This window comes from Petromyzon marinus, chromosome 1, assembly GCF_048934315.1.
Source record: "Petromyzon marinus isolate PM22_M1 ecotype Great Lakes invasive population chromosome 1, UKy_Petmar_22M1.pri1.0, whole genome shotgun sequence".
NCBI classification, from domain to species: domain Eukaryota; kingdom Metazoa; phylum Chordata; class Hyperoartia; order Petromyzontiformes; family Petromyzontidae; genus Petromyzon; species Petromyzon marinus.
Window position 1 is genome coordinate 28,605,392 of NC_133667.1, and position 27,661 is coordinate 28,633,052.

Genomic DNA, 27,661 nt, shown 5'->3' on the forward strand with positions numbered 1-27,661 from the left:
AGGTCGCGGCGTCCTCTTAATCATTACCTCACCTTCTCACGGACTCTCTCTCTCTATTCTCTCGACCCGAGGTCGCGCAGGGACGTTGACAGAGTGAGGCGACGGACAGGCGCCGGTCTTCTTCACCACTACCACTACCACCAGCACCAGCCCCTCAGCTGTTCTCTTCACCGCCAGCAGTCGACGGAGCGCACGCTTGAATCGGACGCCATTTTCTCCCGTTGGCTGCAATCGCCACTTCCGGCAGCGCGCTGATTGGCCGGTAGGATGAGTGTCGCGCGCTGATTGGCCGGTGGGATGAGTGACACACACGGTGGGGGAAGGGGCGTCACACAGAATCCCGCCCCGCCCCCCACACAAACAGCTGTTCTCCATTCTGTACTGCAGGAGGAATCCGATGAGCCGTGAAGCTCTTTTTTGCAGCTGTCCAGTAGGGAGGAGTGTCAGAACGTTACGAAGGCAAACAATACACAATCACGATCGGAGTGCAAAGTATAAGAAATGTAAATAAATAACTTAACAAAAATATACAAACATATGCTATAAAAATATGAATTCCTGCAGTCACGAAAGCTTTAAGTCAATATGTATGCTATTTTGTTTTAATCTTTCGAAGTAACGCCCATTGAGCTGTTTGCTTCTTTTTCAGAAGCGACCTGGCCACAAATGATAGCTCAACTCGACATATTTGTCAATAAGGGGCCGTCCATAAATTACGTCACTCGATTTTGGACGATTTTGACCCCCCCCCCCTCGTCACACGGCGTCACAAAAAGTCAGACCCCCCCCCCTCAAATATGACGTCACAAAGCTCTGATCCCCCCCCCCCCCAAAACCAAATTTCCATTTTGAAAATAAAACATGCTTCAAATCGCTTTAAACTATTGTCATTGTAGTGCGTATTTAATGTGGCGCTGCACTCTGATGTTGTAGGAGTGTTGTTATAACAATTAGTGTTGGATGAGTCTGACTATAGGTGGGAAGCTGACAACTTGGTGACCTGGTGTAGCTAGAACAACTTAGAGCTAAATGCTCTAAAGACAGTTGAGATGGTTGTGGACTTCAGGAAGAATACAGCCCCACTCACCCCGATCACCCTGTGCGACTTCCTAGTCAAAATTGTCGAGTCCTTCCGCTTCCTGGGCACTATTCTCTCCCGGGACCTCAAGTGGGAACTGAACATCAGCTCCCTCACCAAGAGAGCACAACAGAGGATGTACTTCCTTCGGCAGCTGAAGAAATTCAACCTGCCAAAGACAATGATGGTGCAATTCTATACAGCAATCACTGAATCCATCCTCACCTCCTCCATAACCGTCTGGTACGCTGTGCCACTGCCAAGGACAAGAGCAGACTGCAGCGCATCATCCACACTGCTGAGAAGGTGATTGCAATCTACCAACCCTCGAGGACCTGCACACCACGAGGACCATGAGGCGAGCGAGGAAGATTGTGGCCGATTCCTCCCACCCTGGACACTCTCTGTTTCAGCTACTCCCCTCCGGCAGAAGGCTGCGGTCCATCAGGACCAAAACCTCACGCCACAAAAAGTTTCTTCCCATCCACTACTGGCCTCTTAAACAAGGCCAAGTGCTTACACTGACTTTAACATTTTATCTACAAAATGACACCTTGCCAATATTAACTATGTTACCCTATTTGTATTTTTTTTATTTTTAGATTGTATCTTATAGCTATTTTATATTCGATATTTATTCAATTTTATATACTTTAGCCCCTTGATGTTAGTTAGACTTTGAACCCTTACTATAGTAAGATTTGTTTACCACTTATTTAGATTCCTATATGTTGAATGTATGCACCATCCTGCCAAAGTAAATTCCGTGTCTGTGTGAACTCTCATGGCGAAAACCCCTTTCTGATGATTCCGAATCTGATGATTCTGATAACAATTCTATATTTATTTAAAGTTGCTTAGTTTGATGTGACGTCACATTTCTCAAACACCTTCCCCCCTCGTCACACATCGTCACAAATGTCTGACCCCCCCCCCCCTAGGTGGGTGACGTCATTTATGGACGGCCCCTTATTGACAAATCTGTTGAGTTGTTTTGTTATTTGTGCTTGTGTACCGCTGGTTACGCAGTACGGTACCATCAAATAATGTGTTTCATTGAAATACTGCAGTGGGGAGCGGTGGCGCAACGGTTAGCGCACTATCTTCTAGAGCTCCCTACAGTGACATGGGCCCCCACCCTTCACCAACCTGCATTGACCGGCGTGGTGAAGTATGGTCAAACAACCCTCATGATCAACATCGTTCAGTAGGCCCTCATCCAGTCGTAGATTAACACAGAGGCGGTACACGTGCAGTGACCAACAGAGTGAGTTTATTCGCTGGGGTGTTTTTCTTGCTTTAAGAGGATTGATTCCCTTCCGGTTTTAACTACAACCACCCGTAGGTTTCCCAAGTGACTAATGTGAGGACTAACATTGAAAAATCTGCTGAAAAGCTAAATTTGACATGTCAACCAACAGCCTTTCACTTTCTTTGACAGACCGTTAAAGCCACCATTACTCACTTTTCCTGAGCTCTATTTAACACGAACTCTCACCTCCCATAATATTTTACTGCAATCAATAGAACCCCATAGCGTTATAGTGCATTTTATGTCCTTTGTGACAATAACCCTAATCCCAAACTTCGTGTGAATGTTATCCACTTTTTTACGCGAACCACATCAAATTTAGTGTATTTTTTTACATGAGGCCACCAGCACAATCTTCATTGTGTCGGCCAGAATTTGATAAGTTATTGTATGTGCTCACAATTTGACGAGCCAATTTGACATCACGGTTTTGCCAATAAATTTGTGAAACCAACATGAGTTATCTTTTCAGGGCACTCGTGGTGAGATAAGGTTTAGTACTGGACTGTAACTCAACATTTTATCATCGATCTCGTACTGACATTGGTAAATTCCAGCTTACCTTGCCCTGCGGCTGAGTGTCTAAATCAGATTCGGAAGAAAAACCCCGACCGTACGTGGGCTTCGGCCTCGGGGATGCCCACGCTCAACCTGATGCTCACGGATCGCGGGCTCGATGATGGGGACCATGCCTATCCAGGATACCTGCATGGCGAAGGGCGATGAATCATGAAACCTGGAGGAACATTCTAAACGAGCCCATTGACGGTTTAAAGACTACGAATATTTAAAGGAAGTTTTACACCAAATTATTAACTGCAGTAATTAACAACTATGATGAAATTATCATTAAATTCCACATTATTAATGGAGATATACGTAGAGTATTGTAAGTCATTGGAGGCAAATGGTGGCATTGCTGAGGGTCTGAAAATGAGTGTGGCATTGAAAAGAACTACGCAGAATACCCATGCATTGATTTCATAAATGTAAGAAATTGTGGTGCTCCTCAATTAATGTACTGTACTGCATGACATAGCAGCTTCAGTGTTACAACAGGGACCAAGTGGACACATAAAATAGCCTCATATTGCTTTCACATGGCTTGGAAATTACCCTCACTTGGAATGGGGCTCTGTGATTTCATCTTCTTTCCCCGGAGGCAATGTTTAAAAAGAGCTTAGGTTTTATGAATTGTTAGAATTTATAGAGATATTGACTTTAGTCTTTGACATCGGAAAGAAATGACCCTGAGAGTTGAACCCTCACCTCACATAGAGACCACATCACAACTCGGTGCTGATGTTTGCAATGACACAGCTGACTGTTCGTTGGGCTATGCAGGATACCTGGATAATATACATCATTGTATTCTTGTAATCATTATCATCAGCCAAGATGAATCCACCACCGGACTGGACGAATGCATCCGCAAGCTGCCACCATCTCTCACAATCCTGCGATGTGCTAATCCACCTCACACTCGTGCACGATCTGATTTCTACGCTCCATCTTCTTGGTGGACGTTTTCTGGAACAGATTCTATTCGTTGTCTGCCACTCCATCACTATTCTTCACCACTGATCATCAAGCCCAGTTGTTTCTTGATGGAGAATGCGTGTGCACGTGTCTGTGACTGTGTGTGGGAAGGGAGAGCGGTAGTGTAAGCGGTCAGTGGTCTGCTCCCCTCGGTTGACTCAGCCTCAAATGAGTACCTGGTGCGTTGTGTAAGCATCGCCATTCTACCATACATTGAAATAACTTTAAATGAACAGTATTTAACCAATTCGAACTGTTTTTTTACTTTTACGTAATACTTTAGTATAGTGCTGTATAAATACAATATAGATATATACCGGTTACATAATACACGAGCATCCTGAATGTAGTGGAGACTTATATTCAATAACATTGCTAAAAAATTATAAAGATGAAAATATTTTTGTTTTCATATGTACTGTATTGTATTGCAGGAAAGTAGGAAGTACGACAACCTTGAGTCGATTCTAATTTAGTCATCCATGACTAATTCTATAATGAAAATTCAATCCATTAAATGGTCAGCTAAATGGGAAAATTATGAATTACTGCTGAATTGATTATGAAGCAACACAGGCTGAAAATCATTTCAGAATTTTAACCAGTTCTGTGCATTCGTTTATTTGCATTTTAAATGTATCAAAAAGCAATGGCTTTAACTTGCGATGGGCCAAAAAAAAACATTGATACATCGATGACACTAATGTTTTGGCTCCGATGTATATGGATGTTTTGATCCTTCAACAAGAGCCTTGTGACACTGTATTTTTCCTATGAAATGATTATTAATTTGTCTTCCGATATATCATGGAAAAGTAACGTATTGGGTGTTTTATTTCTCGTTGATCCTGAATCACAGCCCTCTCACGTTTTATTACATGGGGGACTCGAATGACCCAGGCTCCAATAACCCGAAAACGTCATGTAATTCGGGGAAAACTTCATGTAATTCGGGTATTACACGTGGTTTGCTGCTCCTCTCGATATCGGCGGAGATCATTGATCTTAAAATCCGCGGATTTATGGATCTCTTTGGCGAATTCTTGCAGTAATCATGAGCGTACGGCGCCGGAGCGAAATATCGCGAATTATTCGGAGCAATGTCCGCGGTGCGCGCCAATTTAAGCTATTTTGTAACCCATTTAGTTTTCTCTAAACAATAAACAACCCCTTTTGAACATTTAGTTCACTCTTGCCTGCACATTTTTTTAAAAATCGAACATCGGAAAAAAACCATCGATGTTTTCGATAATGGATATCGATTTTTTTTACTTTACATATATCCCATCATTAACGATTTCAGGTTGCAATGCATTAACAAAAACTGCATCCTTGTCAACCCATACGTTTTACACGTATAGTTGTTGTACAGGAAAATTTGAGTTTTCAGGTCCACATGGCGCACAGCCGTTTCAATACGGGCAACAAGAGAATGTGTTTATCTATTTGTTTGTGTTTCTCCCTCGTGCTGGGACGTTGTAGGATGAACGTTGAGATTTATAAGGGCACAGGGTGACAAATAAGGTCTGAATGGGTCTGTAAAATAATAAAGGCTCTGATAAAGGGGTTTACAGGCATGCCTTGGAACTGTATAAAATAAGACAACTAAATCGCTGCTGCTGCTGTTGCAGCAACCATTTATTATTTTGAATTCTTAAAAGCTGAAGAGCATTCATGTTTTGCAATAAGTTTCCTCGAACGTTGTCAATCTTAATCTTCAAAGCCTCGATTAAATAAAAAAATCACTCTTTGACCACTCTCGGCCGCCGTAACCCATTCCAGATCGTTACGGGTGAGCGCATTTCATAGTGGGGGGGGGGGGGGGTTCAGAAAATTTCATTTTAAAGAACTCCACCATTCGTTGCGTCGTACGCCCATTAACCGAACATCACAATAACTATGCAACGCTATGTTATTCATTTACGGCCGTTGCGCATTTCAATAAAATGTCGTGTGTTCACACATTTAAAATCTAATTGTAGCGTTGGTGACAATGGTTTACCGACCACGAGCACCATCAAATCCACCTTTCTCCTCGCCCTCCCCCCAACGTTGTGCCGCGCAGTTGGATTCGCCCGAAGCGAGGCTCCGCGGCGTAAAGGCGCGCATTGTTAATGCCTCTTAATCAATTATAAACAACAAACATCAACAACAACAAACGCAAACAGCACAACCCCCCAGGCCTTCGTCTATGCTCTAACCATGGCCCGAACGTTTCAGCCGGGTGACTTGGTTTTCGCTAAGATGAAGGGCTACCCGCACTGGCCTGCCAGGGTAAGCGCTGTGGCCGCCAAAATCGCGCGGCTTGTCTGCTCCTCCCCCCCACCCTCCTTCTCCGGTCTTTTGCGCCGTCTGACGATTCTCCGTGGCGGTAAGGGAAGATGCGCTTGAGAAGGTGATGATCGCATAAGTGAAGGGGAACAAAGTTAGTCGTCCTCTTGCCTGCGTGCATGCAATACGCCCGCTGCTCGTGGCGGTAGAGGCAGATCGGCTTTAAAAGTTGTCCGCGGCCTGGCGCGGGCTTTTTCGGCCGGGGCCCGGCTCGGTGCGCGCTGGGTTTGCACCGATGTGGTTTCTAATTATTATTAATCGTTTGCACCTGGATTACACCTACGGTGCAAAGCTCGTGCATTTTTGCACTGATGTGCAATGATGCGTTTTGCACCTGAAACGTACAGGTACGGGAAAAAGGCTCACACTGCCAGGGGACGTCTTTAATACCGTGGCCGTAAAGGCAAATTTCATGCGCTGATGATTTATGTGCGTCTACACAAATCAGAATTCGGTTACAGGCAAACGTCATGCATTTGAATTGATGCAAACGTCGTGCATTTGAATTGATGCGCACGAATGCGTTTATACCTAAATGCGGGTACGGACAAACCTCGTGCCAGGAGGCATCTGTAAACAGCTGTAAAGGCAAACCTCGTGCACTTGTGCGGTGATGAATCTGAATAGTTACAGGCATTTGCACCGATGTGTTCGTATCGTTGCTTCTAAATACCGCTGCGGGAAAACTTTTTTTTGTAATGACATTAGATAAATGTATACACAAACATCGTGTATTGGCACATTGTGTTTTGTTGCCAGAAAAAAGGGGAAAACCTATTCTCAATTGTGTTAATGTTTTGTACCTGAGTGCAAGTACAGACAAAAGTTGTTTCCATTTATTACAGGAAGCATCTTAATACTGCACAGGCAAAACGGCACGTGTTTGGTGCAAGGGTCCTTTCTGAATCTTGGAAAACTTCTACTTGCATAAATGTCGCAAGCCCTTTATCAATTTTGTAGCAGCAAACTTGAAACTATTTTCAAGTGCAATATGGATTAATATATATTCAAATATAGTTTGCGTTTTTGTGTTCATGTAGGCTTAAAATTGTAATTATTTTACTCAGGATATTGCAAATTTGAAATTAGTGCATACGTTTGTCAGTTAAACTTCCAATTCCCTCCTCCCTCACCATGATGCATGCATATAATCCAACGGCGAATCACAGATATATGAACTCCCAATACGACTGGACTGCAATGTGACCAGCAGATAATACAGCTATTGGCTCATGAACCTCGCACTCAAAACATTCCTTAAAATTGATGTCTATTCATCCTTTGGAAAATATTGTGCTGAAATTCAGTGATACTTTCCTGGATAAAATACATGAATTATGGTGATGTACATTCCCACTGGCGGTATGCATGGAGCCCAATTTCATTATTGGTTGCACTGTATAAACAAAACGCACAAGGTCCACCAAAATATAAAATGATGCAATAGTGTCTAGTAAATGTGCAATTTGATTTCACAGATTGTGACTTGAGACTGCATTCATTGCAGCACATGCGTACAGTGTTGCACATTAACAGCTCAGTAAGTATTGCACATGCGCAACACAGTGGCTTTATCTGTTTAAAACAACACACCGTATTTTCACTGTTGAATTGTGTGGTGTGTGCAGATCGATGAACTTTCCGATGGAGCCGTAAAACCGCCAAACAAATATCCCATATTTTTCTTTGGCACCCATGAAACGTAAGCCAAAAAAACATTGTGCTAATCATATAGACTATATTATAACGCACACAGTAAATAAATACACCGTATATATGCTGCATATATGTGTACAACAGCTACATGTTTGTGTTGCTATCATTGTAAAATAAGTTGCTTCCTTACTGACTGTAAGGGATTGAATTTCTGGCCACGGTGTACAAGTCAATAACTTATTGCATATGTTTCATTAGTGCCTTTATCAACGCAAAAGATATCTTTCCATACAAAGAATACAAGGACAAGTTTGGAAAGCCAGGGAAGAGGAAAGGATTCAACGAAGGACTATGGGAAATAGAAAACAATCCCACAGTAAAGTTCAGAGGAAATGAAGTAAGTGATTACTTGGGGTGAAAGGTCCTTGGAATAAATGCAAGCAATATTTAAATACAGTAGAGGGGGCCAGAGGACGTAACATCAAGCACAATGTTTTGCTCTTTGCTTTCGTGGATGTAAATGCACTTTGAAAAAATGTTTTCTCCTGCTTTTGTGTTTTTTGTTTAATTGTGCACTGATTCTTTGCATTAGGAGCAGTCGGGTTCTTCTGAAACGGAGCAGGATCAGAAGGGCGAGAAGGTGGAGGAGAGCAGTGATGAGGAGGGCAAGTTGATAATTGATGAGCATGGGAAGGAGAAAGAGAAGGAAAAGGAGAAGGAAAAAGAAAAGGAGAAAGAGAAGGAGAAAGATAAGGGACACAAGCTTGCTGTAAAACGGAAGAAGTCTCCAAATGAAGAGGTTTTTATTTTAAGTTGATGTTACTTTCCAGATACAGATTGCTTTAGGTTTTTATTGATGCACAAATTAATGGATTTTGTTTTATTGAAGTGTTTAATCCTGAAGATGTTAGTTTTAATACACTTACAATTTATATAGTTATTTTGACCATTATAGTTATATTTATGTAAATTACATAACTTGTGATATTGATAATTAACAGTGTACAAAACTAGCACACTTTCCACATAGACACCAATAAGGTTGATTACCTGCCTTCACAGTCTGGTCACAGTAAATGAAATTAGCCGCTTAGTCGTGTAAAAACTCAACAATTACGATTTAATTTCTTGTATTTCATGTTCTCTTACTGCTTGCATAAGAAGGCTGTATCTTTCTCAATTAAATTTCTTTTAATATTTAAAAAAAATCCAATTATACCTTGTTACAGTTAATTAGTTGGTATAACTATCAGGCCGAGTTGACACTTTTACTCTCGTTACCAGGCTCATAGGTAACAACTTTTGCCTGGCCCTTGAGAATGAAAATACCTCGGGAGTATTATACAGTATAGAGCAATACATTACATGTGAAAAATATTTTGGTGGGCATTTTATTTCAGAAATGTCTTGGCAGCACTTGTATATGTATTTAATCTTTTGATCCATTAGCTGAGCATTCCATCCCGCTTTACGAGTCGTTGAATGTATCTGCAATCAAGCTTTAAGGGAAAAAACTTGACTAACAAAGGCATGGCAAAGGAAAGCACAGAGCTTGTCTTGTTACATCTATGATCATGCATTTAAAATTAAGGTAAACAAAATGTATGTTATATTTTTTCTTTCTCAAGTCAGGGAAGCGGACACGGTCAGACGACCAGGAAAATAAAGAGGATCAAGACAGTAATTCGGAGCACGAGCAAAACACGGAGCAGGTTGCAAACTCTCCAGAAAAACCCCGCGATGAGGTGACTTCTGTTGCGATAAAAAAAAATCATTGGCATGCTTTGAAGGACACCTCAATAACATTTGATTTGCAATCATCATGCCTCATGTATTTTTCTTACCATGTAAGAACGTGACCATAATTTCAATGGCATATTTTTATATCAAATGTGTTTGCATAAAAAAAACATTAAAAATCTATTGTAATTGTTTTAAATATCACCAACAACCGATGGCATATACAGAGTATTCAAATATGCTGAACACTCATTCAACTTGTTTTCCTTTTTTCTTTTCAGACTTAATTCTGTCAACCAGAAGTCAAATTATACATTAATTATTCTGGTATGCCACCTTCAAGTGAACATTTCCTTTGTGCACCAGTATGCCAATTTTAAACTGCTTATGTATTGTCCAGAATCATGTGGTATTATCTCACGGAATACCAGTTTTCAGTGTTTTACTGTGCTTTGTTTTGTATTACCTTAGGCTTTGCTGGTTTGCGTTGTAATAGCTCTTTTGTGTTGCATATCTAAATTGCCTTTCAATGTACATGTAATGCATATTAGTTGTGAAAATATAGTTTTACTTTTGATCTGCTTTATAAATGTTTCAAAACAAGTTTTATATCCATGTTTGTGTATTTGCAAATAAATGTAGTGTAGAAAATGCATCTAAAAAACATAATGTAAAAGTTTTATAACAGATTTTTGTTGCAAATTATGTGGGTTTTTACAAACAATACACTTAAAATGTACAGCAAAGTCATGTTCTGATGAGTGTTACGTTTAATTTTAATTGGTATAATTACAGTTAAATACTTAAATTCCTGTGGTTTTGTTAGTGTCCTAAATTCGGATAGACTGATAATCTGATGTGATGTGATTTGTTGTATTAAGTGACTGCACATATTCCAGGGGATTGGAATTGATTGTATGACTGCGTATTTCTTTTATGAGTCTGTTTACTTTATCCCCATTCATTCATGTAGTGTTACCACTTTTGTTAATGTAATTTCTCTTTAAATAAAGTGTACACTGTACTCTGAAAGCTTCATTATGCAGTTTATCTGCCGTAGCTAAGTGTTAAAGTAGTTATAAATCGCACTTCATACGAATACATTTTGTGCGGGTGCATAACAATGATGTACAATGAGACGAAAATGTGTAACACACGATAATGTGAAAAGACCACAAATGGGGACCAGTGCCCAAACATGTTTGAGATTGTGAAAATGTAGTTAAAATTTAAAGATAAGCTCCCAAAATTACTCGGGTTTGTAAAAAAAGTGTATTAAAACATGCTTCAGTATAGACATGAATGGGTGAAATTTGGGAAAGCAGCGAATGGCACAAAATAAAATGTAAATTATATAAAATTGTGATGTATAAACATTATCTTCCTTTTCACTGGACTATGCCTCAGTTTTTCAATTTGCATAGTACATTTGTGGCATACGTGTAAGTTGTGCAGCTGTTAGGCTCTCAAAATATTTTCACAAGGGTATACAATAAAAATGTATGATAGGGAACACCGCAACGTATAACATCTGACTTGGGTTTCACTTGAAAATATAAAAAAATTAAGGAACAATATTTCCGTTGAGTAATATTTCTTAAAAAATACAAGAGCTGGCTATTTTAAGAAATATGCCATGTTATAATTAAGGTTCAAGTACATGTAGTTTTCTCCCACCTGGCCGTTTCAACGTTACCAGCAGAACAGTCCGAACGTGTTATGTTTACCAAGTTGTCTATCACCCCAAATAAAGTGTCAGAGGAACACACACAATAACGGTATTTTCTTTAGTACTCCGGTTTTATCCGTAGTAGTTCAGCGCGACAGGATATATGCACGCATCCTGTCTTTTTAAAAAAAATGTACATCCATGGAGTTTAAAGCAGTGCCAATACTTTGTATAAGTTATCCAAAATAAGTGGCCACTACACGCAGAACAACAACGTGTAAAACGAATTCGCACGGTAATTAAAGTTTTGAGCGAACTGACCGTTGCACAAATGAAGCTGAAGAAGGATTTATGGGGGGGGTTAATTTGTTTTTAAAGCGGTGCATTCTTTTACACGTCTGGCTGCTGGTGGGCAGCATTCAAAACACGACGTTCCCCCGTCCTGGCCTGCTTCGTTTTGCTTCCGCAGGCCACAAAACCCAGCCCCCTTTTTGCCAAGACCGGATTTGGTCAATCTTTCCCACCCCCGAAAAGCGAGAGAGACACAAAAACAAAACCTTTTCAGCCAAGCAAACTGCATTTTTCAGTAACAGCTGCCGGGCGCTGGCATTACTTCTGGTTTATAACGTAAGTGTTTAACGTTTTCTTAAGACACACATGCATCCCTTTGGGGCAGGGTTCTCTTACAACGAGTTAACGCACAGAAGCACTGGCATGCCCATCCCCAAAGGGAGCTTGCGAGCATTTCGGGCACCGAAACGTTTATGTATAACGAAATGTAACCGTGCTATAAATATATCCTCAGAACAAGCATAATGGCTATGAAAACTACTAGGTTCAGGCCAACAGGAGTGGGCAGAGCGCAAGCATTGGACAGAAAGGTGAGTGTAAAAGTGAGTTTTGGAAGTTTAGATAATGCAGAGATCCTCTCCAAATGCATGTCACTGTATAGTCTAAACTCTCCGCCGAATGCGTTTACTTAATTGTATGGTTCCGTATTTGATACGGTCGCTTGGCTGTTCTTGAATCTAATGTATGAACACCAGAGTATAGCCGTTGAGTAGTACCATCGAATTATGTTTTAAATGTTATTTGTTTAGGGTGACGGTGCACGGTTTCTTTAAAATGTAAACCGTAATGCTACATCTAGTTCACTGCTGCATACTGAATGTTTTTAACTTTATATTATTTGGGTCTTTAGGTAAAGTCATGTAGATAGGTCGAAATTAATAAATAAAAAAGATAAACAAGAAACGTAGTTTTATTTTACATTTATTATTTTAATTCATTTGTACCTATCTACGTGACTTTACCGAAAGACCCAAAGAATATGAATTCCTGCAGTCACGAAAGCTTTCAGTCAAGGTTTGAACTTTATATTGCTTCAGCTTAGGAGAAGCGGCGTGTCTTTGTTTATGTTTCAAGTACAACGTACTTGTATTTAAATGATGTGATGTGAGACTCCTGTAGCCCGTATGGACCTTTCATGGCAGCTATGGGATTCTCTTGGCAACAATTACTCGATTTCACTCCAGTTGGGGCCAACTCAACCTTCTGGAATAAATACATAGGAAGTCAACGGTGACATTCCGGCAGCAACTCACATTAAAGACCACCTTGATGATGTGCTTTTAAAGTTATGTATACTGCTTCGCGAACAACATTAAACTAACATCAAATTCCAGGTGACAGTGTTTTCATCGGTGATGAACATCCATACCTGAATGTGCTCTCGGCTGTACTTATTTTAAATACTGTTCTTCCTGAGTGGAATTCATATTCTAGTTACTGTCTGTACTTTATTAAGTGCAATGTGTATATATTAGCCTTAAGTAATGCAGTGTGCTCTAGAACAGAGTACTGTAATGTTGCAGGATAATCCAGTACTGTATATACGAAGTGTGTACTTCATGGCTTATCTGACTGCCATCTAGCGGGTAATGACAGTATTGTGCTCTATAACAGTCAAGTACGACTGGTGATTCTGAGCACATACGTACATCAAACAAACACTTGTATCAGTGACTTCAAACTTTCGTTGACTGCAGGAATTCATATTCTTTGTTTTTTTCGGTAAAGTCACGTAGATGATGACGACCGCTTGTGTTGCGATCGAAACGTCGTGTGAGTTTTTGGTTTTAATGATTTATTTATTATTTTTATTATTTTCCATCTACGTGACTTTACCGAAAGAACCAAAGAATACTTGTATCAGTGACTGAAATGTAAACACTAAACATACATCCTGACTTATACTCCTTAAATACACTGACATCAGTGTGCCATTTAATTTTACAGTACAACTATAAAAAAACATTAAAAAGCCTTTAACATTTCAATATCTAGTGTCTCAAGTCCCATGTAATGTTGTGATGTGTACAGATTTCTTAACGATGACTGAAAATTATGAGTCGAAATGCCAAGCAGATGTGAAAGAATACTAATGTTATAGAATTGTCAAGAGAAAACAGAGGCGATTGAAATTGTTGCACTATCAACACTAGTGTTCTGACTTATAATAAAAGTGAACCCTTTTAATCATTAACTCCCTACTCTAGTATTAAATGCTATGGCGTTTTGCTCTTTCTTAACTTTTTGTTTACTTTTTTCGTCCACGGATGAAGAATTCACAAGGAAGCAGCGAATCTTCATTCGATGGCAGTAGTTCATGTGAGTGGCACACTCATTCATGTTCCCAGCATTACACTACATAAGGTGGACACCACACACTACCCAAGTGACTCTTACTCTTGGTATAGTCATTGTTTTAAAGCTTAATGATTTTTAATAAAATCTATCACACTGATGTTTCTGTTTTAATCCATCCGTAAAGGTTCAACACTAGATTTTTATTCCATTGCATTATTATTCGGCGTGAAAGTGCCACCGGTGTTAAGTGTCGACAAAAGGGTCCTCATTTTATTTGTGTAAGAATTACAGTATTACTACTGTTTTTGGTACAGTACTCAAAATATAAAATGTAGTAATCATATACAGTATGGATACAGTGTACATGTGATACATCTTCATTGTTGCCGGAGAAATTAAAACGTCAATTTAACCTAGACTCAATGATGCAAAATTCCCTTATGTAACACTAATATTTTTCCAGTTTAAAAGGACAGATACATCAGAGTAAGTAAGCAAAAGTCTAAAGCATAACCACCCTTTTCTTGTGGCAGATTTTGAACCAGCAAGGAAGTACTACTTATTTATTTACTCCCTCATGCAGTTCCTTGGACATTCTTGGGTATTTGTCAACATGACCGTTCGCATGCTTCATTTTGGAGAAGGTACGAATACAAGTAAACCACAGTGTACATATATATTGTTTTATTTACAACTCGCAATACACTACTGTTTAAAATGTTGTCCATAACCGTTATTAATTGGAGTCTATTTTACTCTGCAGACTCAATGATAGATACTTTTTACGCAATCGGCGAAGTCATGAGTTACTGTCAAGCTTTGTCGCTTCTGGAGGTAATCAATTCGCTACTGGGCCTCTCGAAAAGTGCTCTCATCCCCACGATTTTACAGGTGAGATGGAGACACAATACTCTTACAATATGCATTTGGAATGCTGTAGCTGAATGACCCAGATATTTGCTTATTTTATTTCTATGGCGCGAGCAAGACATTTCAGGGCTGCACTTGTATTTTACCATGCAGTACTTCACTGCTGGTCAGTGCGGGTTGGTGAGGATGGGGGGAGTCACCATCATCATCATCACGTTCCATGGACAGATAGCCCGTAGGTGTCCACTGCACATTTCGTCATTTATTTGCACGTTCGTCTTTCTTGTGCCAGTATTCTCAAGTAGTGGGCATCTTTATGGCACCAATCCCTTATCTCGCCAAGCCATTCTCTGTTCGGTCTTCCTCTTTTTCCGGTTCCTTCAATTTCAACAACACACTTTTACACTTTTAATGTTCCTGTTGTTGTCCATCCTACATATGTGTCCCAACTAGTACCAGTTTCTATCCCATCACTGCCTGCATCATGTCTTCTATATGAAACCTTTTTCTTACTTCTACGTTGGTCACTCTTTACTGCCCACAATGCCTACTCTGTGTACACCTCTTTATTGTGCATGGTGGTGGTTGCCCATCCGTGCAATATCCAGACTCAACCGTTGCTTGGCTTCTGTGGTCTGACGGGATCGGGTGCATTCTTGGCGAATTGGTCATATTATTGTACTTTCCGTTGACTTTTCTTTTACTGTATTTCTTGTGTCTTTGGATTAGGTGCTCAGTAGAAACCTTCTGCTGTTTGTCGTAATCTGGAACCAAGAGGAGCTTCAAAACACAGTGGTGGTGTTTGCGGTGTTCTACTTGTGGAGCTCCATTGAAATATTCAGGTGAAAAAGTGCTGAAAACATTGCACACTGTACATTGTTGTATACAAAGTAGCATTTGGAACTGGTTTATTGCAACGTGTGGCTTGACATCCACATATACTTATTGGGCGAATATGATATGGTGTCTTAATTAGACACTGCTACGTATATAATATAATACAGTAAAGCATAACTTTTCCACTACAGTAATGGTTTTTGGTTTGATATCAGCAGTGCTTCCTTAAGTGTGTCCACCTTCAAAATGAGGCCAATCTGTAATGATAACATTTATAGCAACAATGCAACAAAAACTTCACTTGAACTTTTGCAGGAGAGTCAATTCACATGGCCGAAAATACATGCATCAATGTGCGTAGACTGACGGGCGTTTGTTGCCGGTGTGCATTCCACATCGTGTACGGTTGAGTGTGCATGCAGAACCGGATTGGTATTCACAATGATGTTTATGGTTTAAAACTAAAGTGAAACTTGAGTCATTACAAACACATGTTACTGTATTTAAGATGTCATGGACAAAGCCATTGATTCCACCCACACCTCGCCAATGCTTTCTACCCTCTACCAGAATCCACATCTGCTGCACCGTAGACACACGACCTCCACTAGATCGTCCCCCCAAACTGAATTAAAACCACATTCAAGTATAAATGTCACTATTTCAGATGGCAAGATATTGATGTAAGAAATTTAGTTATTCTTATCTGAAGAAGTGTAGTACAGTAATAAATTTTCGATGGATGTGTTTCACGTAGGTACCCATATTACATGCTTGCCAGCCTGAGCATGGAGTGGGAGCTCCTTACATGGCTTCGCTACTCCTTCTGGCTTCCACTCTGCCCGCTGGTCTTGTTTGCTGAAGGTTTGAGCAAACAGATTGCTTGCAATAAATTCAGTACAGTTTTGCATTTTTCCGTATAACGATAACTCCTGAATGGCAAATATAAAAATGTGTCGCAACATAGGTATGGTATCCAGCTCTCATCTTGTTGAAAAATTAATCTTCTGAGTTTTCGTTTTAAATCCATTAATACAGGATAGTAGTTGGTATAAAAATTATGGTAAAGTTTTGTTTTTAGGCTTTGTTGCCTCTCCCCAACAAACAGCTAAATAAATGCACTGAAAGTCGCTGCTAAACTGCTTGTCGGGAAGTAAATTGTGGATAGCTGCACTTCTTCAAACCTGTTTGACCAGCAAAGCTAAACGCTTCTGAAGAGCAACACCCTTATCCTGTATGCCGAAATCCACACAGTGCCTCATAGAAAATAGATAGGAAACTTGTTTATGTTGTATACACTAATATAAAGAATTACTCCACATTTTATATAGTTCCTGTACTGTATTTAAAATGTTCCTTTCATTGCTTACAGAAGGTCAAACTGCAGCCCTGAAATTGCTCACTCATGCCACTGCTGGCAGAAAGACCTCCAAAAGAGGGAGCTCTTGACATGCTCTCTAGAGGATATTTGGCCCACTATTCCACACTGGCCAGATGCCTTGGAAAAAGTGGGACTGTCTGTGCTGTGAATAATTTTAATTTGGATCTTCGTGTTTTTTTCTCTTTACAGTGATTTGCGTCCTGCAGTCCCTTGAACATTTTGAGCACTCGGGAGAGGTTTTCCTGAATTTCCAGGAGCCACTTAACATATCAGCACTGTTTCCTTACGTACTCTACACTTATTTGCTACTAATATTGCCACTCAGTAAGACTGATAGTTTTTTTCTCCTGTTTTGTCATTTACAGCAAACTGCATTTATGCATTCATGGTTTGCCTCTAATAGGCAAGGACATTGTATAATTGTGTATCATGTTTGTAACTTAATATATGTACATTTTAAATGATGTTCGTCAAAATGTGTAGACATTTAAATTTTTCTAACTCATATTTCTATTTTCAGGGTTTATCGTCAATTCCCATTATCTTTACAAGCAAAGACAGAAGAACTTGGAAATGCTTAAACAAAAGTTCCAGTAACTATGCACACATTGCCAAGTGCCACGTAATTACACCTTTTTTTTTTCAAAATACTGTATAGACCTCAACTTGTGAGGAACCAAAAATTGCGGATCTTGTTATCTGCAAAATTATCTCTGAATTTACTCCCTTTATCCACAGTAAAAATGTACAGATAACCGTGGATAATCAGTGATTTTTCACCCACATCCCATTAGTCAAGAACATTTGCGGACAATAGGAAATAATTCCGCAATGATCTTTGGGACAATTGGAAGATTAGGGTCACAATAGTTTTCACACACCCTACTGCTGCCACAGATAATAGGAGTTATGGGTAATAGGGTCAAATATGAATTAGTTATTTTCACTGTATATAACCTTTTATGAAACACATCACAAACTGAAATTGAGAAGTGTTTACTACAGTTATGCAGTTTTACATTGAATAAAAAGTACAGTATTACTGCAATACTTTTAGACATATCATAGTGAATCTTGAATACATGTATATTTTTGTTAATCGGCCTATTCACTGCCGTCAATTTGAACAATTGTCACGATATGGGGTCGTGACTCATTTCTACTTCTCGTCTGTATGGTGGATTTTCTTTGCTTAACTGCATAAAATTCGGTCGTATTTGAATGTATGTATCACCATATACCTAATCTTTTTATATGGAGCAGTTGTCACATACCAGAACCAATTTTCAACAGCTTTTGACAAACCATTGCCTTTTTTTCAAATAGTGCCTATTACATTGAACACAGATTTATATTTGTGCAAAAATCTTACGATTTTTAGTTACCATAGCTGCATTTCGTTGTGTTTATAAGGGCTGTATTTTCAATTTTCAGTGCAAACCGCATACAATTAAAACTTCATTTGTAGAAAATGTTATAAGCATATAGCACTGAAATACAGTACTCTTTGCATGCTTCACATTAAACACGGCTTAACAAAATTGCTCTCGAAATTGAAGTTCAAAATATGTAAAATTTGCTCAATTACCGTAATGATAAAGCAAGACGAAAGTTTATTTTCAGGATAGTAAATACACGTGGTTTAACTACAACGCAGGACTGTAAATGGTTATGAAGTGTTGATTCAAAACATCCAATTCTTAACCAAAATGCTCCACAGTACTCGTACTGTAGTGTGCCACTATTAAATGCATCTTTAGTTTTCAAAATGAAACGGAAGTGAGTAGAGTACCGTTATCATTTCCTGGACTCTTATAACAACTTTGGTCATTGTACAGTGAGGTTAGCATTGCAATTGCTGGGTGTGTGACCATTACAGACAGCTCGAGAGAAGGCAGTGATGGAATACTACAACCGTTATGTCTCTAACTAAAATAAATACACGAATTATATTTTACCAGGTAAGGCCCACTGAGCTATTTGGCTGTGATTCAGAAGCGACCCGGCCACAAATGACAGCTCAATGAAGTGGCTTATGTGTACATTTACAGCAGCCAAACACCATAAACGCATGTTGATTCTAAATGTGGAGGGAAAAACCGTAGGACTCGGAGAAAAATCCACACGACCACGGGGGATAACATGCAAACTCCACATGTACATGCGTCAGACTTGGGATGGAACCCACGATCTCTTGTATACCCCAATGACACACCAGTACTTGCACAGAGAGCTTGCAACTCATTGTTTATGCGATGGGTACAGAGTACATACTTGCACGGTATTGGTATCTTACATTGTTGGTGCTTATTTTGCAGTATTGAAACCGAAATGGCAACGTTATTTGTGCTCTTGTTTTCACGTGGAAATAAAAAAAATAAATGCAGTTTATATCTACAGCAGTGGTGTTTTGGGTTTTCATTTGTGCTAAAGCAATTGCTACTTTACGCGAAATATATAATATATAGAGCCAGAAACTGCGCATAACATGACATTTCATAAATACAACTTTACTTTTTTGAGTGTATGTTGAACTTCTATCGCTCACATTGTACATAGTCGACCGTGCTCATCGGAGGTGTTTTGAGATAATGCTTATTTAACCCTTATTTTATACCAAGGTAAGAGCATATTAAGCCGGAACGTGTCCCTGTTTACAAAGTACAATGTACATTATGCAACAAAATGCGTCATGTAGTCTGATGGTAATCATTTTAATGAGGCTGTATGACTACTGTAGATAACGGCTGTGCAGATGCTTTCCTCCTTGAGCAACCATACAACCACCAAATGCTTGTGACTCATAAGGACACTTCGATGGGGGTTGCGAGGTGGCCAGATGGCAGAACAGAAAGTGGGTTGTGAACCAACTTTTACAGACCTTTTGAGTGACATCTCATACTAGTGGGTTGTCTCTGGGTTTCATTCTACAAATGGAATTGGCCAACCATACCAAAGCAGGTCCTTCAAAGAGTACATGAGATTCAAAATTAACACTAAAACAGATGCAGTCCTGTATTTGAAAATACAGTTACGTACTGCAATACTCTTTTAACTCCTATATTACACGTATTTATTAAAGAAACCAGTGTGTCACAACTTACAGGAGGGGGTTCGTGTTCAGTCGAGGGCGACAATTGCTGTTTCCCCAATTACATGTACACGTACTTTTTTTCAAATGTGGGCACGCAGTGGCCTAACTATTCACATTACATCGCTGGATCTTTAAAATTCCACCCGCGAAGCGGACTTAGCACGCACACCGGTTCGTACACTAACAGTATTAACCAGGGAGGCCCATGGGGTTGCACCACCCTACCTATCGCCCGCTTGACCCCCCCCCCGCCCGCCCGCCATGTCAATAACCCCGCATGAATGAATAGGTTGCGAATTGAGATGCAGTGCTTTCTCAACGCAGTGTGGTGATTTATGTATATATTTTTAAAGTAAACGCTTCACTGCAATTAAACATAATAAAGTACTGCTATGTGAATTTTTTTTTTAAGTAATAAAATGCGAATTACCTGATGCAGTGCACATTACCGTTGTAGAGATTTATACATCACTCGTAACTAAATAAGGAGACAAATTCTCCCGCGTGTGCGGGGCTTGTTCGACACGAGCAAAACTCCAGCTTTATTAACCCTCCCCACCCCTCAGTATAAACAAATATTCAGATGTTTGTTTTTACTTTATAGCTGTACGAGTGAGTGTGAGTGCCTTAAGAGGAGCCCGCCTTAAGAGGCCTAGCTCCGCGCGAGGCACAGATCGGCGCAGCAGAGAGACCCAGCCAGCCAAAAAGCAATCGATGATCCCGTTCGTGGTAAGTTTACCGCACCAGTGAACGTTATTAATGTTGATTACTTCTTTTTTTGGTTTCGTTTACAAAAAAAAACAAGTGGAAAATACCGACTTCTTTACGCTCGTTCGGCGCATTCAGCTCTGGCAAGAAGGTCACGAGGGTTGTTGGGTGCCAACGTTTTCGGAAGCGCCTCCTCTCGCGTTAAGGGCGAAATGTTCTCGTCTGTCTGCGTTGTTTGTGAATTTAATGAAAGGTTATGAAGTCAGCGGTGTTACCTGCAACACACGTGTGTGTTAAGGCTATATGGGGGATCTTTGTCTTTTGTCCCAAGCCTCCGCTGTGCATTTGGTGACAGAGCGATAAGCGGTACAGTGCTGTATACTGTACTTCCCCCTCTATGTGCATGCAGCACGTGTTGGGTCGTGACGGCATTGGCTGGTGGCGTTTGAGGTTATGCTTGAGATTTAACCATTATTTTCGACCAAGGTAAGAGCGTTTTATGTCGGAACATGTGTCCCTGTTTACAAATGGGGAACTAGGAAGGACATTGTAAGCCAAGGAGAGCAACTCTAAGCACGTTGTCCGGCCAGAGTACACTGTACTGTAATGGTCTGTACGAGGTGCCCTGCGCGGTAACGAAGTTAAAATCTACAATACAGTATTGTGCAGATACATTTTCGCCTTACAAGATACAAAAAACACATTATTACTATGCACATTACGTAGAGACCGTTACATCACCTTGAGAATTATATCACATACCTGTCAACCCCTTATCAGTGCCCTACCTTATTGCAGACCTATTCAGACCTTATTGGTCACCCCCGTGTCCTTATAAATCTCAACGTTCATCCTACAAAGTCCCCCATCACAAGGGAGAAACACAAACAAATAGACATAACATGTTTTGCCCGTATTTAAACGGATGTACGCCGTGTGGACCTGAAATCTAAATTTCCCTGCAGAAGAATACGGGTGAACCGTAACGGGTTGACAGGTATGAATTGTCATGGGGTTCATTAAAATCCACTTTATAGTTATAGTTGCCACCTGTCCTGGATTTCCGATGGAATTTTACTTTTGAGGAACCTGTCCTGAGTCTTCCCAGGACATTAGAAGTCCCCAGTTTGTGTCAGTTTAATAATAATACACCGATCAAGACAATGCATTTACGCGTAGTTTTCCCCATGTTCGGTAATGTCAGAATCTGCCCGTGATGTTTGGGCCTTTGGGACTGTTCATTGATGAATGGGACATGCTCTTGTAGCTTTCAAAGGGATAATTTATTTGCATGCAAAATGGCCAAAGGGAAAAAAGCACTGACCCCTTGGTTACCCAGCAAACTTAATGTCTTCCAGTTCTTTCCGTGAGCAAATCGAAATTAACAAAAACATTGCAGCCAGTAATCGGAAGGAATGGAAATGCAAACTGTGTTCCAGATTAAAATACCTCGCATTTTCCTTCACTAACTGTTTCATAAATACATTTTGTTCTTGCAGGACATGTGCCGTCACAACAAGGATCACTCACTCCGACTACAGGACGCAGCGCGTGGAGCGGAATGTAGTCACTGTGCGTAGTGGTGCACTGATGGGACTACATGAATAGCATGAAAGCACTTTTATGCTGAATTTGCTGGCCTTAAACTTAAAATGTACTTCTGCCAATTGAGATGGGCTCAGCCAGTCCTCAGAAGCATGGGACGCATGCATTGTGGACCTACAAGCAGCCAACAACCAAAGAGTGGTACTGTCTTGAACTTGGTGAAGAGATGTGGCTGCTCAAATGCCACGGAACATGTCCACAATTCAACAACGCCCTCTGGCCCTGTGGCTGCTGAATTCTGTGGCCGAGATTCATTTTCAAGAACGATATTTTCCAAAAAAGAATCTGGGTTAAGCCCAACCATATTTGTCAACTCGATGAACAAAACACATTCACTTTCTGTGCATAGCAGCTGTTGGCCAGAAGTCTCTGTTTCAGCAAGTAAATGCTGCAGCTTATTAAAATCAACGTCATTGGACCTGTGTGAAAAGTTCAGGAATAGAATACAAAAGTGTGTGGGTTCACAGAATTCTGCAGTGGGCTACCACATGTCAGCTAAGGCATTAAACAGCGATGATGCCAATGTGTGGGATAATAAACATTCAGAAGTTAGAAAAAAACCACCATGGCGTGTTCTTTTTTTTGGCTCTGACAATTTTGCATTGGAATCTTTGCAAGCTTTGAAGAGTGCATGGTAAGTTTTTATTTATAAATGTTTCACTTAGAGAACATGCTTCCAATATGTATATTGCATAAACCCACTTATTTTTAAAAAAGCTGTCTTATATTGTAAATGAACATTCATATATATAGGTTCATATTCTTGGTTCTTTCGGTAAAGTCACGTAGAAGGGAAACAATAAAATAAAAATATAAAACATTGTTTTAAAAATATAAAACATTGTTTTATATTTTTATTATTTAAAACATTGTTTTATATTTTTATTATTTTATTGTTTCCCTTCTACGTGACTTTACCGAAAGAACCAAGAATATGAATCCCTGCAGTCACGAAAGCTTTAAATCAAAATATAGATATAGGTTGTTCAGACATTTGAGTACAATGGTGTTTTAAAATGTTATACGTTTTGTTACATGGTGAATCTTGCTTGTACCTCTGCAATTATGACTTTCTACTTGCATATTACTCAGGTTATCCCTAAAATATGTGTTGCATTGAGCCTTAGCCTGGTTATATATAACTTGATTTATTTAAAGGACATTGTGCAGTATATTTTTACAGATGCGTGACTTATCTATGTTGCTTTGTGGGGTTTCAGTAACAGTGGATTGTTGGAGACATTGGAAGTTGTGACCCTTCCAAAACAAACAATACCAGTACGGAGCCTTGCTTCAGAGCTGGGACTGGTGGTGCATGACTGGCCATATGTACCACCATCTCCATCATTGTCTTTGCCTGGTGGACCAACCAGTGGAGGGTTCCATGTTGGTGTTGTTGTATCTTTTGGGTGTCTTCTCAGTCAGGATCTCATCTCTTCTTTCCCATAGTGAGTACCATTTTGATGTTAACAACAACCGCCTGGTAAATTTATGAAGGCTGATTTAATCCTTCACATTTGTGATGTTCTTGTTTTGATGGAGTGATGACATAAACTCATGCATAGGAGATAATTAGTTTGTGGGGCAGAGGAATGGCAGTATATGGGGATGCCTTCATCCAACAGTAGCTACATTATTATTCTTAGGTCTCTCTTTCTAGATGTGTGTCTTCGTGGGATTTCAGCCAGCTTAAAGGCATTATTATATCCTAGTATTATTTAGAATAACCTTAACAATTTATAAAGAAAACTTTACATTTATGAGTGGCCAAAATCCTTACTTGTAGCAACAAGTTGTGGATATTGTCAAACTTAAAGATTTTGTCATATTATTACTATTTCAGCGGAATACTGAATGTTCACCCAAGTCTGCTGCCTCGCTGGAGGGGCTCTTCACCACTTATTCACACGGTGCTGCATGGAGACACTGTCACTGGCGTCACGGTCATGAAGATCCGCCCACAGAGGTGACACATTGAGCAAATGAACAGCACACGCCTCTGTTCTGTCACAACCACCACTTGGCTACTTTCAGTCTTGAGAGTCAAAATGACTTTTATTTATTTCAGATTGTACACGTGTCACAGTGGTGTCATTTACATATCTAGTAATCTTATATCTTGCTTTAACACAGTATGTGAAGACCATTTACTATTATGTGTACGTGTTTTTCTTTGGTCAGGTTTGATGTAGGAAATATTTTGCTACAGGAAAAGCATTCTGTCCCACACAGATGCACGGCTGTGGAGTTGCGGCAAATGCTGTCCCGTGTAGGAGCAGAGCTGGTCAGATTACACTTTCATTTTTTGTGCTTGACATTTGGTTAGCTAATCATATGCTGTAAAGTATTTTGTGGATGTTGATCTATGTCATGTACAATGGATGGTTGTACTGTTTTGTATTACAGCTCATCAAGACACTGTCTGATCTCCCAGGATACACTGAGAAGAGCACAGAGCAACCTAAAGAGGGATTAACATTGGGTGTGTTACATTAAATGCCATTTTATGCTTTTCAAAACAAGTACTGTATGTCTTTTTAATCCGTATATTTTAATTGCCATGACATGGATCAGAAACATGAACACTGACAAAGAAAAAGGAACAAAAAGATGAAAGGTGTGCATTAAGGCATGGATAAGTACTTGCTTGTTATCAAACTGAGAAATAGAAACACATGGATTAGAGAATATATGCAAATTATGAAACTTTGATGGTTCAGAAACATACATGGCCTTGGGCAGAACACATCACTAGAATGGATGATGGCCGGTGGTCGTGACTAACGATGGAGTGGAGGACAAAGGAGATAACATTGACAGGACGTACACAGAGTGGTCATGGAGAGGTGAAATCAGCTCCTATGCAGGAGCTGGATGGATTGTTCTATTGTGAGACCATGAGGGATGGCTGTTGCTTCAGGAGGTATTTATATAACTGACAGAAATACTTACCTTGTCATTTTGACAAATACTTTTACTTGCAACAATTGAATCTGTGAATCCCATTTTATGACTCACTGCACGTACCTCCCATTTGCATCTCCGATTAGCATGGTTGGCTGTGTACGGTGCGAAATAAGTTCCACATACATACATGAGACCTCAGTCTTGTTATGAACATTGACCAGTTTGCCTAAAATGACCTTATAGAGAACAATACTTCTGTTGTCTGTGACATTGTGCTCATATTGAGCATAAACATTTCTACAATGCAATCTAACAAAAAAAATGTATACAAAAAATATAATGTGTTTTGGAGTAATCCTTTGACAAAAGGTATACTATAAATTTTATGTATTGTTAATATTACCATGATATTCATTTAAATGTATTTCACTCAGCTCCAAAGGTGAATACGTCCATGTGTTGGGTGAGATGGGACCAACAAACGACAGATTACATTGACAGGCTGTACCGTGCTATTGGGACACAGGTAAATTTCTGTCATTACAAAAGAAAACTTTAATGCTTTTTATTAAAATTTGTCTTACGTGTATTTAAATATGTGTGGGTTTTTAATTGTATAAATATTTTATGTGTAAATATATAAAGTAAACCTGTCATTGAGCATGAGTGTTTCTTTTAGCTTCCGCTCAGGACACAGTGGATGAGCAGACCAATAAAACTGATGAACATGGTGGACATTGAAGATATGTCAACAAGTCTAGGTATATTTACAAGTTTTGTTTTGCAAAACACATTTAACCTGTTCATAATCCAGTAATGGGAAGGATTAGTTATCCGTTGGTTGTCTGGTTGATGGTGAGATTAAGGTACTATGATTTTAGCTTTCAATCTCCCTGACAGTCCTGCCATCTGGAAAGCCATCACGCTGCACATTTGCGGAATTCAATCTTCACCTATTTTTAAGAGACAAGAAAAGGCCCCCATCTATTTTGCCTGGCCTTTGTTCATGGCTCCATGCCTCATGGTTATTTATGTCTGTGAAATATTGTGCACATTATGGCATTGTAATTAATGAAAATGAAGTAAAATGCAATGAACGGTAGTTCTTAATGGGTATGGTGGTTATTATCCTGACCTTAATTTTTATTTATATATAAAGTGTAGCTGTAATAAAAACAGTGTACAAATGTTTGTATTTATTGTTGTTCTCATATAGCTGTAAATTGCTTTGTATATAAACAGAAGTAAGTTAAGTAATGATAGTCATATGTCCAGGATGTCTGTTAATGCGTATTATCCTTGTTATATATTCAGATATATTTGAAATTTGCATTTCAAAGGAGTATAATGCATGATTGCATGGCTTTAGTTTTGCAGAATAAAAGCTAGTTTTATGCAACAAACGGGATTTTTACAATGCATCATGGATTATTGGGTACATATTGCACCTGAATGGTTTTTGATGTGGTTGCTGAGGTGACAAAAAGTATATTTCCTGCCTTGTTCATGTTTTTTTTTCCTTCCAATCTTAGTGTGTGCAGCAGCCCAAAAGAGGCCAAATGCACATCCTGGAGATTTATACTTTTGCAAGCACTCCAACATACTGTGTGTGAGGTGTCAGGTATGATTGTTCTCTTTGTCCAATTGAAACATTTAATCTTTTAGCAGCTGAGAAAAAAAGCCACTTGTTGGCAGCAAGTGTTTAAACAAATATAAAACAATGTCATCTTTATGAAATATCTTTGACAGGTTGGGTCCCATGCGTAAAACTCTGATGTGATGTTCCCATAGGATGGCTGGGTTGGCTTCCGGACACTTGTGCTGAAGAAGAAACTCTCTGCAAGTGACTTCTACAATGGCTACTTGCACTCTTTTTTCCAAGAAGGACATCACACAGAAAGCACTGTTGGTCAGAGCACACAGCCAGGCGAGGAGCCTGAAGGAGCTGCAAACTGTCCTGGTAGCTTTCATACGCCTGCATCTGTCATAGGTTGCAATGGCAGCATTGAGAAAAAATCTCATTTTCAAGATTAATAATTCATTATGCTGCTTTGGAATAAAAAAATATATCTGGGTTGTGTGTCTGAGCGTATATTTTTGTAAATATGTAAAATGATCATGCAAAATATTGATGACAAATAAAGTACGTTAAAGTACCAAAAATTACGTGCTCTGGTTTTATAAATCAACACTTAAACTTCAACCACCTCTGTGGATTATTTATATATTACATGGGTACGTTTTTTGTTTCTCCTATAGATATTTACTCAGGGAAATATATATTG

The 27,661-nt window shown here is 39.5% G+C and overlaps 4 protein-coding genes across 7 annotated transcripts in view; 3 read left to right on the forward strand and 1 right to left on the reverse strand.

Moving 5' to 3' along the window:
- CCDC171 (coiled-coil domain containing 171) overlaps window positions 1-244 on the reverse strand; it is a 41,944-nt gene extending 41,700 nt beyond the window's left edge. The window contains exon 1 of the mRNA XM_032947693.2: window positions 33-244. The gene's annotated coding sequence lies outside the window, so the exon portion shown is untranslated. The remainder of the gene's footprint in view (window positions 1-32) is intronic.
- A 5,528-nt stretch (window positions 245-5,772) lies between these two features.
- LOC116939433 (hepatoma-derived growth factor-related protein 3-like) lies at window positions 5,773-10,688 on the forward strand. 2 transcript variants are annotated; one of them, XM_032947766.2, is made up of 7 exons: window positions 5,807-6,203; window positions 7,739-7,800; window positions 7,889-7,962; window positions 8,175-8,313; window positions 8,509-8,715; window positions 9,545-9,661; window positions 9,938-10,688. In XM_032947766.2, the coding sequence occupies exons 2-7, from the start codon at window positions 7,771-7,773 to the stop codon at window positions 9,941-9,943; spliced, it is 573 nt and encodes a 190-aa protein (XP_032803657.1). In that variant the 5' UTR covers window positions 5,807-6,203; window positions 7,739-7,770; the 3' UTR covers window positions 9,944-10,688. The 2 variants fall into 2 exon arrangements, with proteins under 2 accessions (XP_032803648.1, XP_032803657.1); XM_032947757.2 differs by lacking the exon at window positions 7,739-7,800 and having other exon boundaries at window positions 5,773-6,203.
- A 138-nt stretch (window positions 10,689-10,826) lies between these two features.
- LOC116939423 (very-long-chain (3R)-3-hydroxyacyl-CoA dehydratase-like) lies at window positions 10,827-19,461 on the forward strand. Of its 2 annotated transcripts, XM_032947734.2 has the most exons (9): window positions 10,827-11,952; window positions 12,131-12,206; window positions 13,950-13,995; window positions 14,508-14,618; window positions 14,738-14,865; window positions 15,574-15,686; window positions 16,439-16,545; window positions 17,252-17,386; window positions 17,583-19,461. In XM_032947734.2, the coding sequence occupies exons 2-9, from the start codon at window positions 12,141-12,143 to the stop codon at window positions 17,657-17,659; spliced, it is 783 nt and encodes a 260-aa protein (XP_032803625.1). In that variant the 5' UTR covers window positions 10,827-11,952; window positions 12,131-12,140; the 3' UTR covers window positions 17,660-19,461. The 2 variants fall into 2 exon arrangements, with proteins under 2 accessions (XP_032803625.1, XP_032803634.1); XM_032947743.2 differs by lacking the exon at window positions 10,827-11,952 and having other exon boundaries at window positions 11,960-12,206.
- A 972-nt stretch (window positions 19,462-20,433) lies between these two features.
- On the forward strand, window positions 20,434-27,539 carry MTFMT (mitochondrial methionyl-tRNA formyltransferase). 2 transcript variants are annotated; one of them, XM_032947714.2, is made up of 10 exons: window positions 20,434-20,885; window positions 22,364-23,103; window positions 23,690-23,917; window positions 24,313-24,435; window positions 24,651-24,753; window positions 24,876-24,951; window positions 25,811-25,902; window positions 26,056-26,137; window positions 26,909-26,997; window positions 27,168-27,539. In XM_032947714.2, exons 2-10 carry the CDS (start codon window positions 22,517-22,519, stop codon window positions 27,408-27,410), a joined length of 1,623 nt encoding a protein of 540 aa, XP_032803605.2. In that variant the 5' UTR covers window positions 20,434-20,885; window positions 22,364-22,516; the 3' UTR covers window positions 27,411-27,539. The 2 variants fall into 2 exon arrangements, with proteins under 2 accessions (XP_032803605.2, XP_032803615.2); XM_032947724.2 differs by lacking the exon at window positions 20,434-20,885 and adding an exon at window positions 20,954-21,350.
- The last annotated feature ends 122 nt before the right edge of the window (window positions 27,540-27,661 follow it).